This window comes from Nannobrachium achirus (genome assembly GCF_963921795.1).
Source record: "Nannobrachium achirus genome assembly, chromosome: 19".
Lineage (NCBI taxonomy): Eukaryota > Metazoa > Chordata > Actinopteri > Myctophiformes > Myctophidae > Nannobrachium > Nannobrachium achirus.
The window spans coordinates 10,556,070-10,577,314 of record NC_137826.1 but is presented as its reverse complement, the minus strand read 5'-3'; the positions used below and the strand labels follow the sequence as shown (position 1 = coordinate 10,577,314).

At 43.0% G+C, this 21,245-nt stretch overlaps 1 protein-coding gene across 1 annotated transcript in view; it reads left to right on the top strand.

The window, feature by feature from the left end:
• Positions 1 to 21,245, top strand: part of LOC308304598 (teneurin-2-like) — a gene marked incomplete at both ends in the record, with an annotated part of 147,239 nt that overhangs the window by 42,440 nt on the left and 83,554 nt on the right. The window contains 4 exons of the mRNA XM_080749225.1: positions 2,180 to 2,427; positions 18,840 to 18,962; positions 19,855 to 19,935; positions 20,103 to 20,227. Of these exons, the coding sequence (XP_080605351.1) occupies positions 2,180 to 2,427; positions 18,840 to 18,962; positions 19,855 to 19,935; positions 20,103 to 20,227 (577 nt within the window). The remainder of the gene's footprint in view (positions 1 to 2,179; positions 2,428 to 18,839; positions 18,963 to 19,854; positions 19,936 to 20,102; positions 20,228 to 21,245) is intronic.

The following is a 21,245-nucleotide window of genomic DNA, read 5'->3' as shown; positions in this document are numbered from 1 at the left end:
GGACAAGGCAATTCTCTTGAATGTTGCCTTCAGGTATGGCATGGAAAGAGGGGCATTTGCATGTCTTTCACCATCGTAAAAACGGCATTCATGTTCTGGAGAGGGCAATTTTTACAGACGGATAAAGGGCAGGGGCTCAAGCCCCCTTTGATATCTATGTGTGCACGTGCCTGTAGGGGACTGTGTATCCAAAAGGATTCCCGCTGTAGCAGCAGTCTGTTGAGATCTCCTCATCCAGGGCATTTTACCTGTTCAATCGCCTGATACCTAAGGAATACCATAAGGGTGGCCACATTGTGCTTAGCGGACATAAACTCTTGTTAACCCATTTAGGCCTAGAATTATTGAATGCTTTAACCAGTGAAAAATAGCAGATATACAAGCTCACAGCGCGGCACTCGAGCTTGTAGATCTGCTATTTTTGAAAAAGTTGTGTGCCGCAAATCTTTGAATATATGTATTTTCAAAGCGAACGTTTGTAACTCAAATTTTGCTTCTGGGTGGTCCCTGGAACTAGATATTTTGAGATGCGGGTCCGTGGCCAAATAAATATCATTTTGCGGGTCCTTCACATGAAAAAGTTTGAGAACCACTGTCATAGTAGTCTCTCAAGAACAAACAAACTGAGCTCCAGTTAAGTGAAAAGGACCTTTTCTTTGACGATGGCTGGCCAGATTGCTGACATAGAAACATACGTTTTTCAAAAAACCTTAGAAGGATTCAAAAGACACTTATCCACGAGTTTCCTACGCCCCATAGTGCATTGTGCAAACGTCTGCACCGAGGTTCCGCCGCCGATTTACAAGCTCACAACGGGTTGCATCTGCGACGCGACGTGAGCTTGTATGTCTGCTGTTAAACCCGGAAGTTTGGTCCTGATAGTCTCCAGTAAACTCCCGCGGAAACTTGTGGATAGAATCGTGTCAAAATTCTAATTTTCACGATTTTTCAAAAATAGCAGATCTACAAGCTCGCAGCGCGGCACTCGGTGCCGCGCTGTGAGCTTGTATATCTGCTATTTTTCAATAGTTAAAGCATAAAATAATGATACACAATAATGTGTACCCGTTCTAATGCTGACAGCTCACTCACTGTATATTCACATACGTCTAGGTTCACTCGGTTCATTGTGCAGTCTTCACTCAGCCACAGAGCATGTTTTGATGGTTACCGTATTTGAATGTGCAGCACCCCTCACCTGCCAATCCATTAGCTACACCCCCAGTAGAGGTAATTACCACAGAATAGAAACCAATGAAGAGCCAGCCAGTCTGTGTCAGGCAGCAGAGTGGTCATGCCTTTGAAATGGTGTCATCAGCAATGCCTCTCTTTTTTTCATTTGGAACAAACCAAAACCTTTCAATAAGTAAAACAGTAACATTAATACTTTACAGTGAAATGGAGCTATCGGCACAGTACCAAGACTATCTTTGTCAGAACAGTTGTCAGAAAATCATTACACAACCAAGACAGCACAAAAAATAGCCTATTAAAAAAAAATAATAATAAATAAAAAAAAAATGTTCCCCGAATCCCCTCCACAAAATAAAAAGAATTAACAAAAAAAACACACCAACACACTAAGAAAATAAGAAAAAATAATTGTGAAAGAAGTTGTGAAAGTATCCGATACAAGCTCACAACGCAGTGCTAAGCGACGCGTTGTGAGTTTGTAGGTCTGCTATTTTCATTAGTTTGGATCCCAGGGAAAACGTCTCTTTTGGGTCTTGAGCTAAAAAGTTTGGGAACGTATAGAATATATAGTACTGTATATATTATATACACATTTATAGGGAGGGACCTAAATGTGGAATTCATTAACCCATTTAGGCATAGAATTATTTAATGCTTTAACTGAAAAATAGCAGATATACAAGCTCACAGCGCAGCACAGAGTGCCGTGCCGCGAGCTTGTTGATCTGCTATTTTTGAAAAATCGTGATTTTTTTGGCAAGTCTTTGTTATATCTTTTTAGAAGTGAACATTTGGAACTCAAATATTTGCTTCTGAGTGGGCCCTGGAACAACATGTTTTGAGATGGGGGTCCGCAGCCAAATACATGTAATTTCTGGGGTCCTTGACATGAAAAATGTATAGAATCGTGTCAGAAATATATATATATATTTTGCACAAATGTTCACGATTTTTCAAAAATGCCTGTTCTTATGTTCTCTCCCAGGCATTTCCTGTTCAAGACGCCGTCCTCCCAGACCACGCCCCTCTTCTCGTCAGGCCCCACCCACGGCTACCCTCTGGCCTCTGGCTGCTCCGTCTACTCCCCGCCGCCTCGCCTGTTACCCAGGAGCACCTTCAGCAGGGGGTCCTTTAAGCTGCACAAGCCCAGCAAGTACTGCAGCTGGAAATGTACCGCCGTCAGTGCTATTGGAACTGCCAGCGTACTGGCCCTCCTGCTGTCATACTTCATTGGTGAGTCTGACTGACTGGCCGCGTGTGTATTTTTGTATGGGTGTGTGTGTGTGTGTGTATGCAGTGGTGGAAAAGGTTTGTGGATTCTTTACTTAAAGGAGGACTTTGCCACTTTTCAACCCATCTTCATATAATAGGTCCTCACTAATGTTCATAATAAAATAGCACCATTTTTTTTCTACTCGGTCCAAGTCTCTTAGGAGAGCTGTGGGAAGTTCAGAAATCCATCGTCTTGTGACATCATCATTTTCCCCAAATTCTTTTTTTTTTTTTTGAAAAGAATATTTCGATTTTTATTATCGCGAGAACAATGGCTTCCACTTTAACATTGCAACTTTTCAGAAGTAGAAAGCCTGCATTTTCTATTAGCTTGGATTCCCAATCGATGATGTCACAAGACGATGGGTTTCTGACCTGCCCACAACCCTCCAATGAGGAAAAAAAGAAAAAGAAAAAAGAAAAGCTATTTTTTAGTGAGGACCAATTATGTGAAGGTAGGTTGAAAAGTGGTGAAGTACTCCTCTAAGTAAAAGTATCAATACTGCATTATAGAAATGGTCTGTTAGGGTGCACACACACCAACGTGCCTATCGTCGTTGTCGGGTGAAATCCTTGTTTGTCCAAAACCGTTCGTTTTGCATTTATCATTTTAAAAACGATTTAAACTAGTGAAAACAGCCGATCTCCAAGCACACAACGCCTCGCACCGCGAGGCGTTGTGTGCTTGTCGATCTGCTGTTTTCACTACTTTTGTGCGACGGCCTTGTATGATGAAGCAGGGCTTTACTTTGCGAAAGAAAGTACAAATTTGAAACGGAGATACAAGGTTTCCACCCGACACCGACGCTATGAGAGTGGATTCCCCATTCCGCCCTATGCGTTTCAATGAGAATGGAGCGGTTTCCTGCCAGTAGAGGATTTCTGCAAAACATTCTCATTGAAATGCATTGGCGGAATGGGGATTCCACTCTCATAGGTGCTTTGGTGTGTGTGCACCCTTACAAGTGAAAGTCCGGAATTCAAAATGTACTTGTGTAAAAGTATGAAAGTGTTGGCATCAAAATGTACAGAAGTGCAAAAAGTAAAAGTACAAAATGTTTGAAAATAGCAGATCTACAAACTTACAATGTGTCACGCTGCGACGAGTTGTGAGCTTGTAGATTGTCTATTTTCAAATAGCCTAGGTATAAATAAAATAGGGGTAAAGTGGTTAATGTATGTTTTATAATATTATAATTGATATCTGCAAAGTAACTAGTAACTACAGTTTTCAAATAAATGTAGTGGAGTAAAAGTACAATATCCAAGATGTAGTAGAAGTACAAGTATTGAATATTGGAAATACTCGAGTAAAGTACAAATACTTCAAAAAGTACAGTGCTTAAGTAAATGTACTTCGTTACTTTACACCACTGTGTGTGTGTGTGTGTGTGTGTGTGTGTGTGTGTGTGTGTGTGTGTGTGTGTGTGTGTGTGTGTGTGTGTGTGTGTGTGTGACTGCGTGTGTGTCTGTGTGAGTAGGTTTTAAATTAAACAGAGTGGAGTTTGTTTGATTCTATATCAACGTTGCCATATCAAATTTTCCCATGAGCATAAGTATATTTGCGTTTCAGTGCAGTTTCATTTTCAGTGAATTAAAAGCCTTCCCTTTGTTTACATTAAGCGGTGTCCAGGAATATTCCCCCATCACTGCCGCCCTCGCCCACTTTGATAGATTGGTTTAGTATAAAATTGAGTGGACCATTGAGCGTTGGCTTCGTTATCACTCTGCTTATATGAGTAACATTACACCACTTTTAATTAAAGCAATGAGCCACACGAGGCGGTGGTTCACTGTGGATTTTAGAACGAGCTAACTTACTGTACCCTATAGCCAGGGGCGTCACGGGGGGGGAGTGGGACTGAGTTACTAGGGCCCAAGGTGGAGGAGCCTGTCTTTAGCTATTGAAAAATAGCAGATATACAAGCTCACAGCGCGGCACCCTTCTTGGGGTCTCCCTGGAACTAAGTATTTTGAGATGGGGGCCAAATACATTTTGGGGGTCCTTCACATGAAAATATTCGAGCACCGCTGACATAGAAACATAGGTTTTTCAAAAAACCCTAGAAGGATTTGAAATATTCAGACTCTGCACAAATGTTCCTGATTTTTCAAAAATAGCAGATCTACAGGCTCGCAGCGCGGCACTCGGTGCCGCGCTGTGAGCTTGTATATCTGCTATTTTTCAATAGTTAAAGCACAAAATGTGAGTGAACCCTTGTACCCAGGGCCCAGAATTTGGTGCGACACCCCTGCCTATAGCTGTTATAAAATCACTGTGAACCAAAACCACGTCCTTATTGCTTATTGCTTTTCTAAGACGGTATGGCAACATGAAAATCATAGACATCCCAATTAAAAGATTTTGTAATAACAATTCCACTGCAATAATAATTTCTAGAAAGAAAGAAAGAAAGAAAAAAGAAAATAGGCCCCATGAGTGCCTGCACAAACGCAAGTTGCTGTGCAATTGCATTGAATGATCTGCTCATAAGCTATCTGCCTAGGTATCAGTATCCCGACCTTTTAACCACACAAAAACCTGTTCATGTTTTATTGCAACCGTAAGGTCGCAGTTTAGTATGAAAACCTCCACCGGCCGTCCGTCGGTCACACGTGCGGTCGACCGCACGTCACACGTGCGGTCGACGTGTGATGAGGTCACGATGAGTCATCTATGCCCAAATATAGATTTCTAGGTCAGATGGCCCATAGAGTTTGTGATGTCAAACCTAGCAACCCAATATAAACAAACCTGATGTCAGACCTGAAGTATCCTTTTATACCCATATATGGAGATACAGAGATCTCCATATATGGGCATATTAGAAAGCCCATATATGGGCATATACGGATGACATCAGGGATATCCATATATGGGCATAAAAGGGACAAGGGCTTACAGTTAAGAGATCTCCATATATGGGCATATCAGAAAGCCATATATGTTCATATACTGATGACATCAGGAATATCCATATATGGGCATAAAAAGGACAATGACTTACAGTTAAGAGATCTCCATATATGGGCATAAAGGGACAAGGACTGTTACAGTAGATATAGAGATGTCCATATATGGGCATAAATGAACAAGGACTGACAAACACTGAGATCTCCATATAACCTATGGGAATATAAGGGACGAGGACTGTCAGCTTGTAGACCTATTTTCTAAATATTGTTGTACATTAAAAACTTGAAATGGGTCGTTCTGCATAGTACTTGGGATTTGTTGATGTAAATGTTCACATAGAGTGTAATAATTGGTAAAACAAACCTTTGGCCTATTTGTGGAGATAAGCGACCAACGGTCGCTTATCTCCCGATTAGGGAGTCTTACTGGTACATGAATAATGCTAGAGGTGCACCTACGTCACACCAACGATCTGACCATATAGTCATAGTATCTTTGACTGGGGTTTGTCACAGTACCCGTTGTACCTGTCTCTCTGTGTCCCATTTGTGCCCATATATGGAGATCTCGGTATCTATCTGTCTACCTGCTTCCCTTTTATGCCCATATATGGGAGATCTCTGTATCTGTCAGATCTTGTCCCTTTTATGCCCATATATGGAAATCGCTGATGTCATCAGTATATGCCCATATGGGCATTGCCCCTTTTGTGCCCATATTTGGAGCTGACTGATTTGTTTGCACCGGATGACATCATATGACACATTGAGGCCAGACAACACACTCCATATTTGGGCGTAGCTGCAACCCCTCCAATGGTTATGGCTGATTGGGCGAGCGTGACGTCAGAGGTCCGCCGGCGGGCCGGCCAGGTGGGCGGTCCTAATGTAGCCTGATGCCATAGGACTGGACTGACATCATACTGTAGTTGTCAGTCCCATGCCTGCATGTCAGTGTTTGTGTGTCTGTTAGGCATGTGTCTGTATGTTATCATGTAAAGAAGTTATATGTGCGTACGTGTGCAGAGTCTGCAGACAGCTTGGCCTACTTAACTTATGCGTATGTGACTAGAATACCAAGCAGGCTTGTTTGACAAGCCAACTGCACCAAAGAGCAGGCACGCAGGCACGCATGCACGCACGCACACAGGCACACACGCACGCACATACACACACACTCACTATTAGGAAGGCAATTTTAATGAATATCGCTTTTATCTTTTCTGCCCTGCATGTTAACCCTAAAGCCTGACTTATACGTAGTTAAGTGCCAGTGTGTCGCACACCGAAAATAACCAATCTACAAGCTCGCAGCGCGTCTGAGCTTCTGCGAGGCTTCCATTTCTGTGACTAATAGAGAAAATATAAGATAAATGGACCCTTGCAGCCCTGTGAGCTCAGCAGCACATGCCGGCCGTCCGTGTTGTTGTTTTGGCCTTCCTTTCTAAAGCAAGTTGTCAAAACCCAGCCTGATGTAATGCTCCTCCTGAGACTCTTGAGTGTCTGAGCTGCTCCCAGAGTTGTTGAAACACCTTGGGCACGTCTTTTGTTCTTTCAAAAAATCTCCTCAGCCCTCGTCCTCCCCCCATACCCGTGCAATATGCCTCCCACTACTGCGTTATGGGGGGATTTTACAGCACAAGGTGACTTTCTATCTGCATTTTGGAACCCCACCGACACTATTCTGGGCATGAGAATTCAGACCTGCAGCTTGTTTTGTGAGCTTGTAGACTATTCTCAGTGAAGAGATTTGGTGTAGAGAGGGAAAAAAAGAGTGGGCCGAGGCTGGAACCCCGGGGGACCCCCAGTCAATGAAGTATACTGTATAGGGTATCTACTACTAACACAGAATTCATTTTCATCTTCCTCGAAGCGGTGTGTACAAAATATCAGAAACATCCACGCCACCTTCATTTGAACGCCTAGTCCACACTCTTATTTACACTGAAAACACGTGTCAGAAGGAATTTAGCCCGCTCAAGTAAAACGTTACCCATAAAATAATAACCAGAAACTACCTGCCTCCTCTTCGCTGTGCATGATGCGAGCGAACCAAAACAGCCTTCCAGTAGCAGCAGACAGACGCTGTCTGGCTTCTGGCTGCCATGCAGCTCCCGTGTGATGTTTTTTTGATGAACAAGAGATGGGGAGCCAGGCTGCGGTGTTTGTTTCTGAAACACGACCGCTTGTCATCGCAATTCCTCTTTTTATAAGAGTATAAGTAAGTAGCCTGGGGAGCCCGGTTCAGCATGGACTAGCATACTGTAGGTCAGCAGCATGCTTTCTCCTGACCTCCTGCACCCCTGTCTCACTAGTGGGAGGCAGCTTGATGTACAAGCACCAGTGGTGGAAAAAGTACTCAAATGTATCAATACTGCAATGTAGAAGCACTCCGTTAATAAAAGTCTGGAATTCAAGTACAACAGTATTGGCGTCAAGATGTACTGTAATTGTACCAAACATAAAAGTACTCATTTTACCATTTCGAGTTTTCAAAATGTATAAACTACTCAAGAGCCAGGGCACTTTTTTTGGGCCATGAAGATATTGCAACTGGGCCTCCAAATAATTGGCAAAACACTACAATGTTTTTCTTTAAAACCTTTAAAACTGTATGTTCATGTTTGTTTGTTTTTAGTTTTTTTTATACCAATACATAGGAACTTAAAGTATACTACTTGATCCAGGCCAGAACAATTGATCGATTGAATGCTCTGAGAATGCGTGTAACCACTTTGGCTGCCTTCAACATTAGATAAATGACTGCTGCTGCCTTTCAACCTGGCGATCCTTTTATAGGCACATCATTTTACACACAGATTTTGGAGTATTTTCTAATATTTTCTCAAATATATATTTTTTGCCACAAATAGCATCTACAAGCTCGCATGTCACATTGTGTCGCGTTGTGTGTGAACTTGTAGATATGCCATTTTCACTATTTTAGAAACAGGCATTGAGTGGTTAATGATTGTGTGTAGTGTGAAGTGTGGTCGAACAATGACTCTACTTGTCCTTGTTTTTTCTGTGTCAGACTTATCCTGCATATAGACTAACCAAAAAGATGATTACTCATTTCGTCCAAGGGGGAAACCTTGGAGTCGAGTGTGCGTGTGTGTGCCCGTGCTCACGTGCGCGGGTTAACCCCATGTCCCTGATTGCCGTGAATCGCTGCAGTGTTGCATCATCACCGGCCCAGGTGTGCCAGCCCCACGGGGCCCATGTGGCAGAGTTGTCCAGGCACCAGTCAGACTACTCATATTCCTTACTTCAGTGTTTCTCAACCAATGTGCCTGGGGACCTTTGGTGTGCCCCTGAGAGGGGTCAAGTGTGCCCCTTGAAACTGCTTGAAAGCCAGTATTGTATTTATCATTTTAAAAATGATTTAAACTAGTGAAAACAGCCGATCTACAAGCACACAACGCCTCGCGGTGCGAGGCGTTGTGTGCTTGTAGATCTGCTGTTCTCACTACTGTTTCACTAGCCTTGTATAATTAAGCAGGGCTTTACTTTGCGAAGAAATTAACGTACAAATTTGAAACATAATTGGAGATTACAAGGTTTCTTCCCGACAGTGACGATATCTGCACCCCCGTATTATGTTGGTGTGCCCATGGATTCTTGGTACATGAAAAGTGTGCCTATGCAGAAAAAAGGTTGAGAAACACTGCCTTACTAAGTAAAAGTATCAATACTGCAATATAGGAATACTACAGATGAGCCATTTCAAAACTACACACCACCTGCCATTGGCAAGACAGTATATTCCAGGGGATTGGCAGATCACTGCTATTTTTGCTATTTTTATGACCCTCTCTGACTTCGACGTTTAAATCTACCTACAGTATGAAGGTGGATTCTGCTTTTCAATGGGAATGGAGTGGTTTCTTGCCATTTGCGAGTTTCTGCAAAAATACACTCCATTCTCTATAAGAATTAGAAAGGCAAATCAGGGAAAGAAACCCGTGGGAAAAATGCTTTTGCAGTACATATTCAGGCAAAGAGCAGTAAATACCGAAGAGTTGAAACGCCACATCTGTACGTTACAAGTAAAAGTCTGAAATACAACATTTTCTTGAGTAAAAGTACAAAAGTTTTGTTAAAAAGATTTACTTAAAGTACCAAAAGTAAAAGTACAAAATGTTTGAAAATAGCAGATCTACAAGCTCGCAACGTGTTGCGATGCGTTGTGCGTTGTTGTAGATTAGCTATGCTCAAATAGCCACTTTAAAAATAGGGCTAAAGTGGTTTATGTATGTTTTATAATATTATAATTTATATCTGCAAAGTAACTTGTAACTAAAGTTTTCAAATAAATGTAGTGGAGTAAAAGTACAATATTTGGATCCGAGATGTAGTGGAGTAGAAGTAAAAGTAGTGGAAATTTGAAATACTCAAGTAAAGTACAAATGCCTCAAAATTGTACTTAAGTACAGTACTTAAGTAAATGTTTACTTAGTTACTGTACACCACTGAGGGCTTTGCATGGCAGGTTGCTGACATTGCCGGGCGTATTGTCACCACAGTGGAAGGGTGGAGAAGTTTGTGAATGTCACCTCAGAGGCAGACTGAGAGACAAGTTTATTTTCAACACAGCTTTTAGGAAAAAGAGAGAAAAGTGATTCCGCAGCAACAGTTACATAAGACCTTGACGGATCTGCAAGGCGGTATATGAGAGAGAGAGAGAGGGGGGGGGGATGAGGGATAGAGAGAGAGAGGCAAACACCAACTCCTCTGAGGAGTCGCCCCCCGCCACACACATGCAGCACGCACGCACACACACACACAAACACCGGCAATCTCCTGATGGACTGTTTCTGTAAAGTCTTGTAAACAACACAAATCCTCCATCACCCTAGTGCTGAATAACGCACACACGCGCACGCACGCACACACGCGGTTATGCTCATAAGCTCAAGAGATAAAAAAGGGGGAATTCATTTTAAAATGCTGATCATTCGTCTCTGTGCTTTTGTTCAAAACTTTCTCTCTCTCGCTCTCTCCCCCCCTCTCTCTCTCTCTCTCTCTCTCTCTCTCTCTCTCTCTCTCCCTCTCTCTCTCTCTCTCTCTCTCTCTCTCTCTCTCTCTCTCTCTCTCTAATAACTCTGCACATTGAACAGCTTGGTGTGTCTGGTGTGCGGCTCATGCAGACTCTATAAATTCATGAGCCCAGCCTGTCTTTAGACAGTCACTCAGTGATAATACATGGATGAAGAGTTGGGCGGCGGAGGAGGTTTATGTAATCACCATCATTTATTTAACCAGTCTGAGATAGAAAGATTATTACCTGGGGCGGAAAGAGAGATGGAGGGAACGTAGACGGATGCAATAGGGAGGGGGGGAAAGAGAAAGAGAGAGAGAGGGATGAAGAAAGAGATGGTGGAGGACAGAATGTTCTGGTTTCTGTACTCTGTAATGTGGGTTAGAGCCCTGTGAAAACACATTTCGGGGCTTTTATTTAGATGCCAAAAGAAGACTTTGATCAAATGTTAGGCCGGCAATTCAAACGCAACCTTTATTCCCCCGCAGGCGAACCAGTGTCACGTCTGAATATGGAGGACGGAGAGTCTGTCCATCTGTAGAGCTGCCACTGTGTGTGTGTGCGCGCGTGTGTGTGTGTGTGTGTGTGTGTGTGTGTGTGTGTGTATACCGTGTGCGTGTGTGTGTGCGTGTGCGAGTGTGTGAGCGCATGCGAAAGAGAGAAAGAGCTTGTAGATCAGCTATTTCCAGCGAGTGACACAATACGCGATATTATCGTTTATCGTGATAAAAAATACTCACGATAATCGTTTCGTGGAGATTTCATTCATCGTGAAATCGTCCTCCGTCATGCACTGGGATAAATTCACCTTTTATTTGCAGAGCTGCATATCCGGTACCACTTACAGTAAACCCTCTATAATTGGTAAAAGGTACTTATAATATACATACTTGATACAGTCTTTTTCCCACTCTCTATCAAATGTCTTTGCCAAAAAATAGCAGATCTACAATAGATTGCTAAATTTGAAAATAGCAGATCTAATAATCCGCCCCAGGATAATGGATTTTGGTTATCGCGATAATATCGTAAATCGCGATTTATTTTGTCACAATAATCGTGATATGACATTTTCATATCGTCCCAGGTCCCATCCCTAGTGACGCGGACTTCATTTCAGTGCTAGACTGCCTCTTTTGTATCCTCCCCCTCGTCTATACTTTACTCCCATCTCTCTCAGGATCACTTGAAGCCACGCTGAACTCTGGTAGAACCTTGGGTTGTACAGTACAGCTACTCTTTTTGCTGCAGAATCCACTTTGTTCAGTTGTTTGCCGTGTGATGAAAGAGTGATGATGAGAGCTGTTGCACAATACAACCTAATGAGAGTAAACCGAATCAGCGCTGCTACCAAGGTTTTGCCAAAGTTCAACGTTGCATTAATAATGCTCATTTAAATGCTGTTTCGAAGGTCTTTTCAACAGAAAAATGTCAAATAAAATAGATGCGAGTCGTGTTCGCAAGGTATAGGACGAACTTAATTGTGCCTTTACTTTCTCTCACTCTCTCTCTCTCACGCTCTGTCTGTCTGTCTGCATCTTTCTCACTCACTCACTCTCTCTCTCTCTCTCTCTCGCCTGTACCGTACTGTATATAGTTATCTCTCTGTCTGTCAGTCTAACTCCAAGTCACCAAAAAAAAAAAAAAAAAAATGGAACCTGCTGTCATTTCCCTCGGAGTGTCTCTGCACCCAGAGGACCCAGCAGCTCCATAGCAGCGAGGCAGCTTCTAGGGCAGCTATAGGGCCTAGCTGCTCCCCACTGCGAGGGAGGGGGGAGGGGGTGCAGCTAGGTTACCAAGGTTACTGATTCACAAGAACACTGTTTCACTTTCCACTTTTCTTCTTCTTAACAGCATGGCTCTTTGGGGGCGAGCTGTCGAGAATAGCATTTGGTGTGTGTGTGTGTGTGTGTGTGTGTGTGTGTGTGTGTGTGTGTGTGTGTGTGTGTGTGTGTGTGTGTGTGTGTGTGTGTGTGTGTGTGTGTGTGTGTGTGTGTGTTTGTGTGTGTGTTTGTGTGCGTGCGTGCGTGTGAGTTTGTTTGTTTGGTCCCCCATATCCAGACGACCAAAGATCTCTGCCTATACTCATATCGTCGTTGTCGGGTGGAAACCTTGTATGTCCAAAACCGTTAGTTTTGTATTTATCATTGTTAAAACTGATTTAAAATAACGCCTCGCGGTGCGAGGCGTTGTGTGCTTGTAGATCTGCTATTTTCACTAGTTTTGTGCAACAGAAAGCAGGGCTTTACTTTACGAAAAAACGTACAGATTAGAAACTTGGAGATGCAAGGTTTCTACCGATATGTCTGGGTGAATCTGGAATAGCAGTGAGAACGGTCACTGATAAACCTATACGCCCACTGCTCTGAAAGCAGATGATTTCACCTCCCCCAAATAAAGGACTGTCCTAAAGTCTTTGCATTGGTTCCGGGATGCAGAATATATATCTTTTTTTAATATTTCGTCTGGCTACGTGAGAATAGTGTGTGTCTGTCTGTAGGCCTGTCCTCTAAAAATCGACGAATCGACGCGTCGTTTTAAGCCCCCGGAATCGACGCCAATTGTTTGAGTCGAGCCGTCAAAAATATATAATTTTTTTTATCACACCAGTATACTGTGGTGCGGTATGAGAGCGCTGGACTGTGACTGTCATGTAATTCTTATTGAGTCCATACTTCCTACTACTTGTAAACTAGACTTAAAAATAAAATCAGTTCACGTGACTTGAAAGTTGCCTTGATCATATAACAGGGAGCTCTTATTTTGAAGTAACCGCTTGGAGAGGAAATGCGTCGACGAGTTGTTATTCTACTTGAGAGCTGGCCAAAGAAGCAGCAGAGCCAGCGCGATGCGCTTTCACTTTCACTGCCGTGGTGTGTGGTGGTTGGACTCAGGCTGAGGAATAGCGACGGGCGAACTGTTTTCTTTTTATTATCTCGCACCAGATCGGCAACATAGCTCTTTTGATACAGCAGCGGTGCTCTGAGAAAATACAACTTGTGGAAATAATACACGACATGCTGTCAAAGAGATGCATTATTCTCTCCTCCGTTGTTCTACTCTGCTCCACAATTCACAATTACGCACGGCAAATTAGTATGCACGGCTGGACGCAATCTTATCGTCATTAATGTCCAGTGTCCACCGCTATCATGTCTCAATATGCACAGTAGTTCATGGATCTAATTCACTTTAAAGGCTTAAAACATATTGCTGTTTTATTGTATTACGTTGACGTGGTTTAAAAGCTTAAAGCACCACTTTTTTTTTTCTTTTTTTTTTCTTTTTTTTTACATAAACGATTCGTTGACGCGTCGGATTAACCCCCGCGACTCGAATCGACTTGATAAATCCTGCGTCGAGGACAGCCCTATCTGTCTGTCCACGGCTACTCTCGCAAACCCATGGAACAATCAGTGCCGAATTTCGAGTTCACACAAATATTTTTCACATATTGTGTAATAATACAATATGATGTAATTGTGCATAGTTTTGTTGGGAGCACTTGTCACTTCTGCTGTTTTGAACTTGTCACTTGTCACTTCTGCTGTTTTGAACTGACCAATGGACACTTTTGTTTGGCTCTGCACTCTGCATGTATTATTGCGTGTCTTTGACTTAATGGTGAGACACTTACGTAGCAGTGACTGTTATGGACACTTATTTGATTAGGGTAACTTTTTCTTGTTTGGCACTGCATTGATAAGTAGTACTATAAGTATTACTATTTGTGTTATGTAGCTTTGACTGTTCTCGACACTTTATATATGTATATTTCTTTGGTTTTATTACTTATGTTTACGTTTTCTCTGTATTGTTGATTCTTCTTCTTGTTTTATTTTTTTCACCTTACACGATAGTCCTTTTTTCTTTTTCATACTTTCCTGTAACTTATAACCTGAACTGCTGTGCCGCCTCTGGGCGACTGATTTCCCCCCTTGGGTATAATCGATCTATTGATCTGTCGATCTATCGATCGATCGATTGATTGAAGAGCCTGAAAATTGGGGCGGCAGTGGCTCAGGGGTACAGTTCGATTCTGGGCTCCCCCAGAGTTAAGCCCTTTGCACACAGGCGCGTTTAACCGCACGGATAAAACGGACAATATCATTTTTTGAAAAGAAAACAATGATTCTCTATGACCTCATGCACACCGGCTCCGAATTAGCCGTGCGACGAGTGGCTGCCGCTGTGCGTTTTTTTTCTCGATCGAAACCAGTTCGATTCGTGCGTCTTGTCGCATGCGGTGAAAAACTCATCACTCCTTTTATGACTCCTTTTTGGATCCGCAGCGCCGATTCCGCACAGCCTTGCACACCAAATCCAATGCGTTTTATTCATGCCGCAAACGAAAAAAACGCAACTGTCCTGTGTGCAAAGGGCTTTAGTGTGGAAGTGTCCTTGAACAGGACTCAATTGCTCCCAAGGTACAGGTTGGTGCCTGTACCTTGGGAGCAAATAGGGTTGTTCGATGTGGCCTAAAAATAAAATCTCAATTTATTTCTCAGAAAAGTCGATTTTCGATTACGATTTCGATTTTTTGGTAAAAGAATAATACATTGTTTCAACTATGTTGTTTTCATTTAAAAAATGCAAGGAAATGATTTTTTTTTTATTATTGTTTTATTTTTTTATTTTTTTATATAGCCAAATAGCAAAATGTAATAAAACAATAAGGGTAATACTAATAATAATAACTTTAGTTGCGCAACAATCACATACAGAAGTTAACTTAGCGTCCTTAGTGTTTCCTTATCAATAGTGAGTGATAAAACAGCCAAAACAAGCCAGCTCTTGGAGGCTGGTGAAACGGGTGAAAAAATAGCTAAGGCCGCCCCTGCACTGCTCATGCACGGAGCAGAGCCGTATAATGGAGAGTTGCGTCACTCCCGTTCACTTCATGGGGCCAGGTCTTCTACGCACACATCTATTGGCGTATAGTGACAAACGGCGAACCGGAAGTTTACAAAATGCATTGAAGTCTATGAGGTGTAAAGTGACAATGAACCACGTGACCAGCGCTGTTTCTGACCCCGCAGTGGCAGGACTCTCTGATTAGACGGCTCTGGCACGGAGATGTTGATTGATTGTAAACGGAGGCGAAGCGCTTTGCTTCCTGAGTCTCCCGACGCAAAATTAACACAGTGACAAGGACAGTAGGACTACAGTAGGTGGGTAACACAGAATTAATAAGCTTCTTTCAAACTACAACAACATGTAAGTTTACCAGCTCAGCAGCGTTTGTTGTTCTGTTTGCTGCCTGTACCAGCACGAGTGAGCGCAGTGCTGTGGTGAGCTCTGCCACAGCACACAGTCTGACGTGCGCTGCATGTGCATCAAAGAAATGACACATCAGAGAGAAATACGTTTTGCCCCTTGCAAGGCTCCAATGAGTAAGAATTACCCTAATTAAAGTGAAACTCGATTTGACGATTTCTTATTTTTTAAATCGTCCAAAGGAAGAAATCCCGATTTCGATTAAAAATCGATTAATCGAAAAACCGTATTGTATGGGTATGTAAAGCTCTTTGAATAAAGAGCTCTATATAAATGCACCATTTACCATTGTAATGCACATTAAGAGAAGTACTTGATCAAAACGTAAAAGAGCATTCAGTATAACACACAATCGATTAAAGGCCCAGGCGACAAGGCTTAAGGTTTTGTTCAACAGTCTGCCAGTCGTTAGATAAGCTCTGCCTTATCTCTTGTCTCTTGTTGGGGTTCTTGATAAGCCAGTATTGCTGGCCAGGCTGTGGTCGCAGCAGTGGTGTGAACAGGCTGTGGCTGGGGTGATGTCTGTCCTTGATGGTGCTCTCAGCCGTGGCTACAAGTTGTTTCTCTTGTTTCCTGGAGGGAGTTAGGCCGACCTCCTACGATGTGTGAGCCTTCAGCACTACTCTCTTCTAGGGGTGGGCGACATGGTGATCTCAACGAAACGCCTTTTCAGAGATATCGTATATATCATGATACAATGAGGGAGCCTTATAAAAAGAATCCTGTTGAATTGTTAATACAGAGATTCATTGCCGAATCCATTTAAACTTACATTTTCATCTAAATCAGTAGTTCTCAAACTTTAAAATGTCAAGGTCTCCCCTTTGGTCTAAATGTTCTGTTATTACTTTTTCTTTTAGTTTTTGTTACCTTGTAGATTGTTGTACTGTTAAAGGGCAAGTTCACCTCTGGGACAACCAGATCTTATTTTATTGTTGTTTGGGACAAGATCAACACAATCCTGATTTATTTTTTGTGTTCAATCTGTGTTTTCAGATGTTTTAGTATTTCAGCATGAATTATGATGCATTTTGCATCATATGATGCAAAATGCATCATCATTGCATCAATGCATCATCAGTGTCCCAAACAACAATAAAATAGGATCTGGTTGTCCCAGAGGTGAACTTGCCCTTTAAGTAACTTGAAAAATAACCATAAAAACCAACATGAAAAAGAATCGCGATAAGATTGTGTATTGTAATACAGCTCGGGAAAATATCGTGATATTGTATTTTTCCATATCGCCCACCCCTACTCTCTGCAGTGCTTTGCGGTCGAGGGCAGCACAGTTCCCATACTAGGCGGTGGTTGCCACTCATCAGGACACTGTCAATGGTACTGGTGTACAGTAGAATGCCCTGAGGCTCGCAATGAATTTGTTCAGGCAGTAGAGCCATTGTTGGCGATAAATCCTCATGTGTATTCCAAGGAATTGAAGGTTCACTGACCTGTTCCACTGCAACTCGTGGATGTGAATAGGACCATGCTATCTCCTTGTCTTCCTGAAGTCCAACATCATCTCCTTGGCCCTGGGAGTGAAGTTGTTCTACTGACACTGTTGTGTCAATGTCACGACCTCGCCCCGACCCTGTAGCCTGTCTCGCCATTGTTGTCGATCTGGCTCATCACAGTCGTGTCGTCCACATACTTGACGTTGGAGCTGTGCTGTGTGTGGCCGTGCAGTCTTGTGTGTACTGTACACCGGACATAGAGGAGAGGGCTTACCATGCAACCCTGAGGGGCTCCTCAGGGCTGTGCCTCTGTTGTATAGAGCTACGTGATTATGGCAACACTTATCACTATGGGTCCATATTGAGATCAGTTAACTTAAGGCCACATTTTCAGTGCGCCTCTATTTATTTATTTTGTTCCTTTTTTCTTCTGATGATAACAGAGGAGGCTTGCAGGACCTTCAGGAAACATTTTAGTGAAGGCAGAACAAGATATGGACAGAAAGAGTTTAAGAAAACAAGACCGGTGAGGGCATACAAAAGCAATTGGGGGAATTAAATTCATGCTAGACGACCACTTTCTATGCATACTATCTCCCAAATTACCCAAAACGAACCCCAAATTGCAATATGGCTATAGTCTATTTTCAGTAACCACTGAAATGGCAAGTCATGTTGCACAATCTGGGTTTACATTGCCATTATAAACACCTGTCCTTCATGCCTCCATGCTTTCCACTTTCACTTGTTTGTGTGTGCGTGCGTGCATGCGTGCGTCGGTGCGTGTTTGCATGCACGTGTGCCTGTGTGTTACTACTTGATTGGTGTGTGTGTGTGTGTGTGTGTGTGTGTGTGTGTGTGTGTGTGTGTGTGTGTGTGTGTGTGTGTGTGTGTGTGTGTGTGTGTGTGTGTGTGTGTGTGTGTGTGTGTGGTCAAGTGTATCGCCATGGGCAGTGGTTTGATTGACAGCATGGAACATGATCGCCAGGCTTGACTGAGAGCGTCAGTCATTTACAACAGCACCGCTAGCATCACTGTTGTCCCGACGCTTTCTCACTCCCAAGACAGTAAACGGGTGACGGCACGGGCCGGGTTTGACCATACGGCAAGCGTTTGATGTGTCGGGGTTCCTGCGACAGCACATGTCAACTAGGAGGGTGGATTTATAATTCGTAACTGGAACCGAAGCGGACTTTGCAACGTCGGGCTCGGCGATTATACTAGGAGGAAGATTCTTTCCAAGAAAGTGTACAGAAAGTCTTAAAATGATTTTTATGTGGCCACATCCACCAGTTCATTAAGAACTGACGGTTTCATTTGGTTCCATTTGTACACTGTCAGAGTTAAGGGGAGACCTTGAAATTTAAACGTTTGAGAGAAACACTGTGTTAGACTAATGTTAATTCCATAGACACATACAAAACGGAAAAAGTACAAAATTATGGCACCACCTCTTTAAAAAGAGAAAGAAAAGAGCTTGCAGATCTGTTACTTGTAATGCTTTTGTGTGACACTGCTTTATTTACGATTAAGTAGGGCATTCATTTTTTGAACTCAACATTTCTTCACATTTTTCCTTCTGTCGTCATCCCCCCTCCCCTCTCCCTCTCCCTCTCTCTCTCTCTCTCTCTCTCTCTCTCTCTCTCTCTCTCTCTCTCTCTCTCTCTCTCTCTCTCTCTCTCCAGCTCTGAATGTGTTGGGTCTAACATGGCGTCTCCGGCCGGTTGACAGCTACTTGGTGACCACGGCCATAACCAGGCTGCCAGGTAACGGTGACGATGTGGCTACAGTGCCCTCCACTGGCAGAGGTAAGAGCAGAGACATTACAGAAACATGTCACCAAGCAACTGTAGCTGATTCAGCTGCAAATGTTATTTAGGCTATGTAATCATAAAGGTTTCAACACAATGATTGTATGTTCTGAGCTCATCCTATAGCATATTAGAGAGAACATGATGCTGAGAGAGAACCAGGCAAACATCAACCCCTCACACACACACACACACACACACACACACACACACACACACACACACACACACACACACACACACACACACACACACACTAGGGATGGGACGATATGAAAATGTCATATCACGATTATTGTGACAAAATAAATCGTGATTTACGATATTATCGCGTTGTGACTTGTAGATCGGCAATTTTTTGGCAAAGATATTTGATAGAGAGTGAAAAAAAGAAGTATGAAGTACATATATAAGTATGTGGTACCGTATATGCAGTTCTGCAAATAAAAGGTGAATTAATCCCAGTGCATGACGGAGGACGATATCACGATAAATTAAATCTCCACGATACGATTATCGTGAGTGTTTTTTATCACAATAATATCGCTTATCGTTCCATCCATAATACACAAACACACACGCGCGCGCACACACACACACACACACACATACACACACACACACACACACACACACACACACACACACACACACACACACACACACACACACACACACACACACACACAAACAAACAAACAAACACACACACACACACACACACACACACACAAACACACATGTACACGAACAAGTGTGTGCGCGAGTACGTGCGTAAAGATGCTGATCATCCATCTCTGTAAATTTGTTGGGAAATCTCCCTCTCTTCATCTCTCCCTATTTCTCTGTCTTCTCTCTCTCTTCCCCCCCCCCCCATCTCTCTCCCCAGGTCCCTGGCCATATCGTAACACTAGCATCTGGTCTGGAGAGCTGGAGGTTGGAAGGAGACTCAGCCAAGATGTTCCACCAGGTACTGGACTGCCTGGTTTAATGTGTTGTGATGTGATGTGATGTGATGTGATGTGATGTGATGTGATGTGATGTGATGTGATGTGATGTGATTCTTCTTTGATTTAATCTGATGTGATGTGATTTGAATTGATTTGATTCAGCGATACTGAAATTGTCTCCCTCCAGGTGTGTTTTTGAGATCTTTGCTGCATCTCCGTTCGCCGCTGTTCCTGAAGTTCAACATCTCTTTGGGCAAAGACGCTCTGTTTGGAGTTTACATGAGGAAAGGCCTGCCGCCCTCACACGCACAGGTACTCACTGAACTAGGCATGGGACGATATGAAAATTTCATATCACGATTTTTGTGACAAAAGAAATCGCGATTTACGATATTATCGCGATAATCAAAATCCATTATCCTGGCGTGTTGTGAATGTGAGCTTGTAGATCGGCTTTCGCCCCCCCAAAATAATCATATTTCAACTGAGTTGTGAGCATGTACTGTAGATCTTCTATTTTCACAATTTCTGCCTCTAATATTTGACAAGTTTCCAATGTACCTGAGGTACTAAAAAGGTCCTTAAATTGTCACTTTAGAAATGTGTAGATACCCTGTACACACTTACAGTATACTGTATGTTGTTCTGTTTAGTGTTAAGTGAGAAAACAATGTTAACCCATTAGCTAAACATCTGGGGACCCCCCCCCCAAAATAATTTGGGGACCCCCCTGGGGGTCTCGACCCACAGGTTGAGAACCACTGACTGACAGTGACTGACTGGCCCCATGAAGTCCAAGATCCACATCGGAGCCCTCCCCATGTACATCCCGAGATTAACATGATTCAATGTGTTGTTAGGCACCGTTTGCTTGGTAAATGTCTTTTTGAAGCTTACCCATCAAAATCCTGCTGGTTTCTTAATCTTGCACCCTGCATATCTGCAGTGCAACAACATACTGTAGTGTGTTGCTAGTAAATCCAGACTTCGGAGAATGAAAATGCAGACAAGAAAGGATATCCTAAGACCGTTACAAGCCAGGGAGAAGCCCCAAAAGCCTCGGATGCAACTGTGGAGACGGTCCCCCAAGAGAACCTCCATAGCACAGACGACTGGGACCTGACCTCTACAGCATCCAGGGACGTGCTGGGGCCCTGATTCAGCCCGGGAAAAATTGTTGGAGAGGCCCTCATTGCGCACTATAGAGAGAGATCTCTATAGCGCTGCTGCTACTCAAAGATTTGCCGTTTCAGATCATGACAAAGTACATGAGTTATATTTCGTCGTTGTCAGGTGGAAACCTTGTATGTCCAAAACCGTTTGTTTTGTA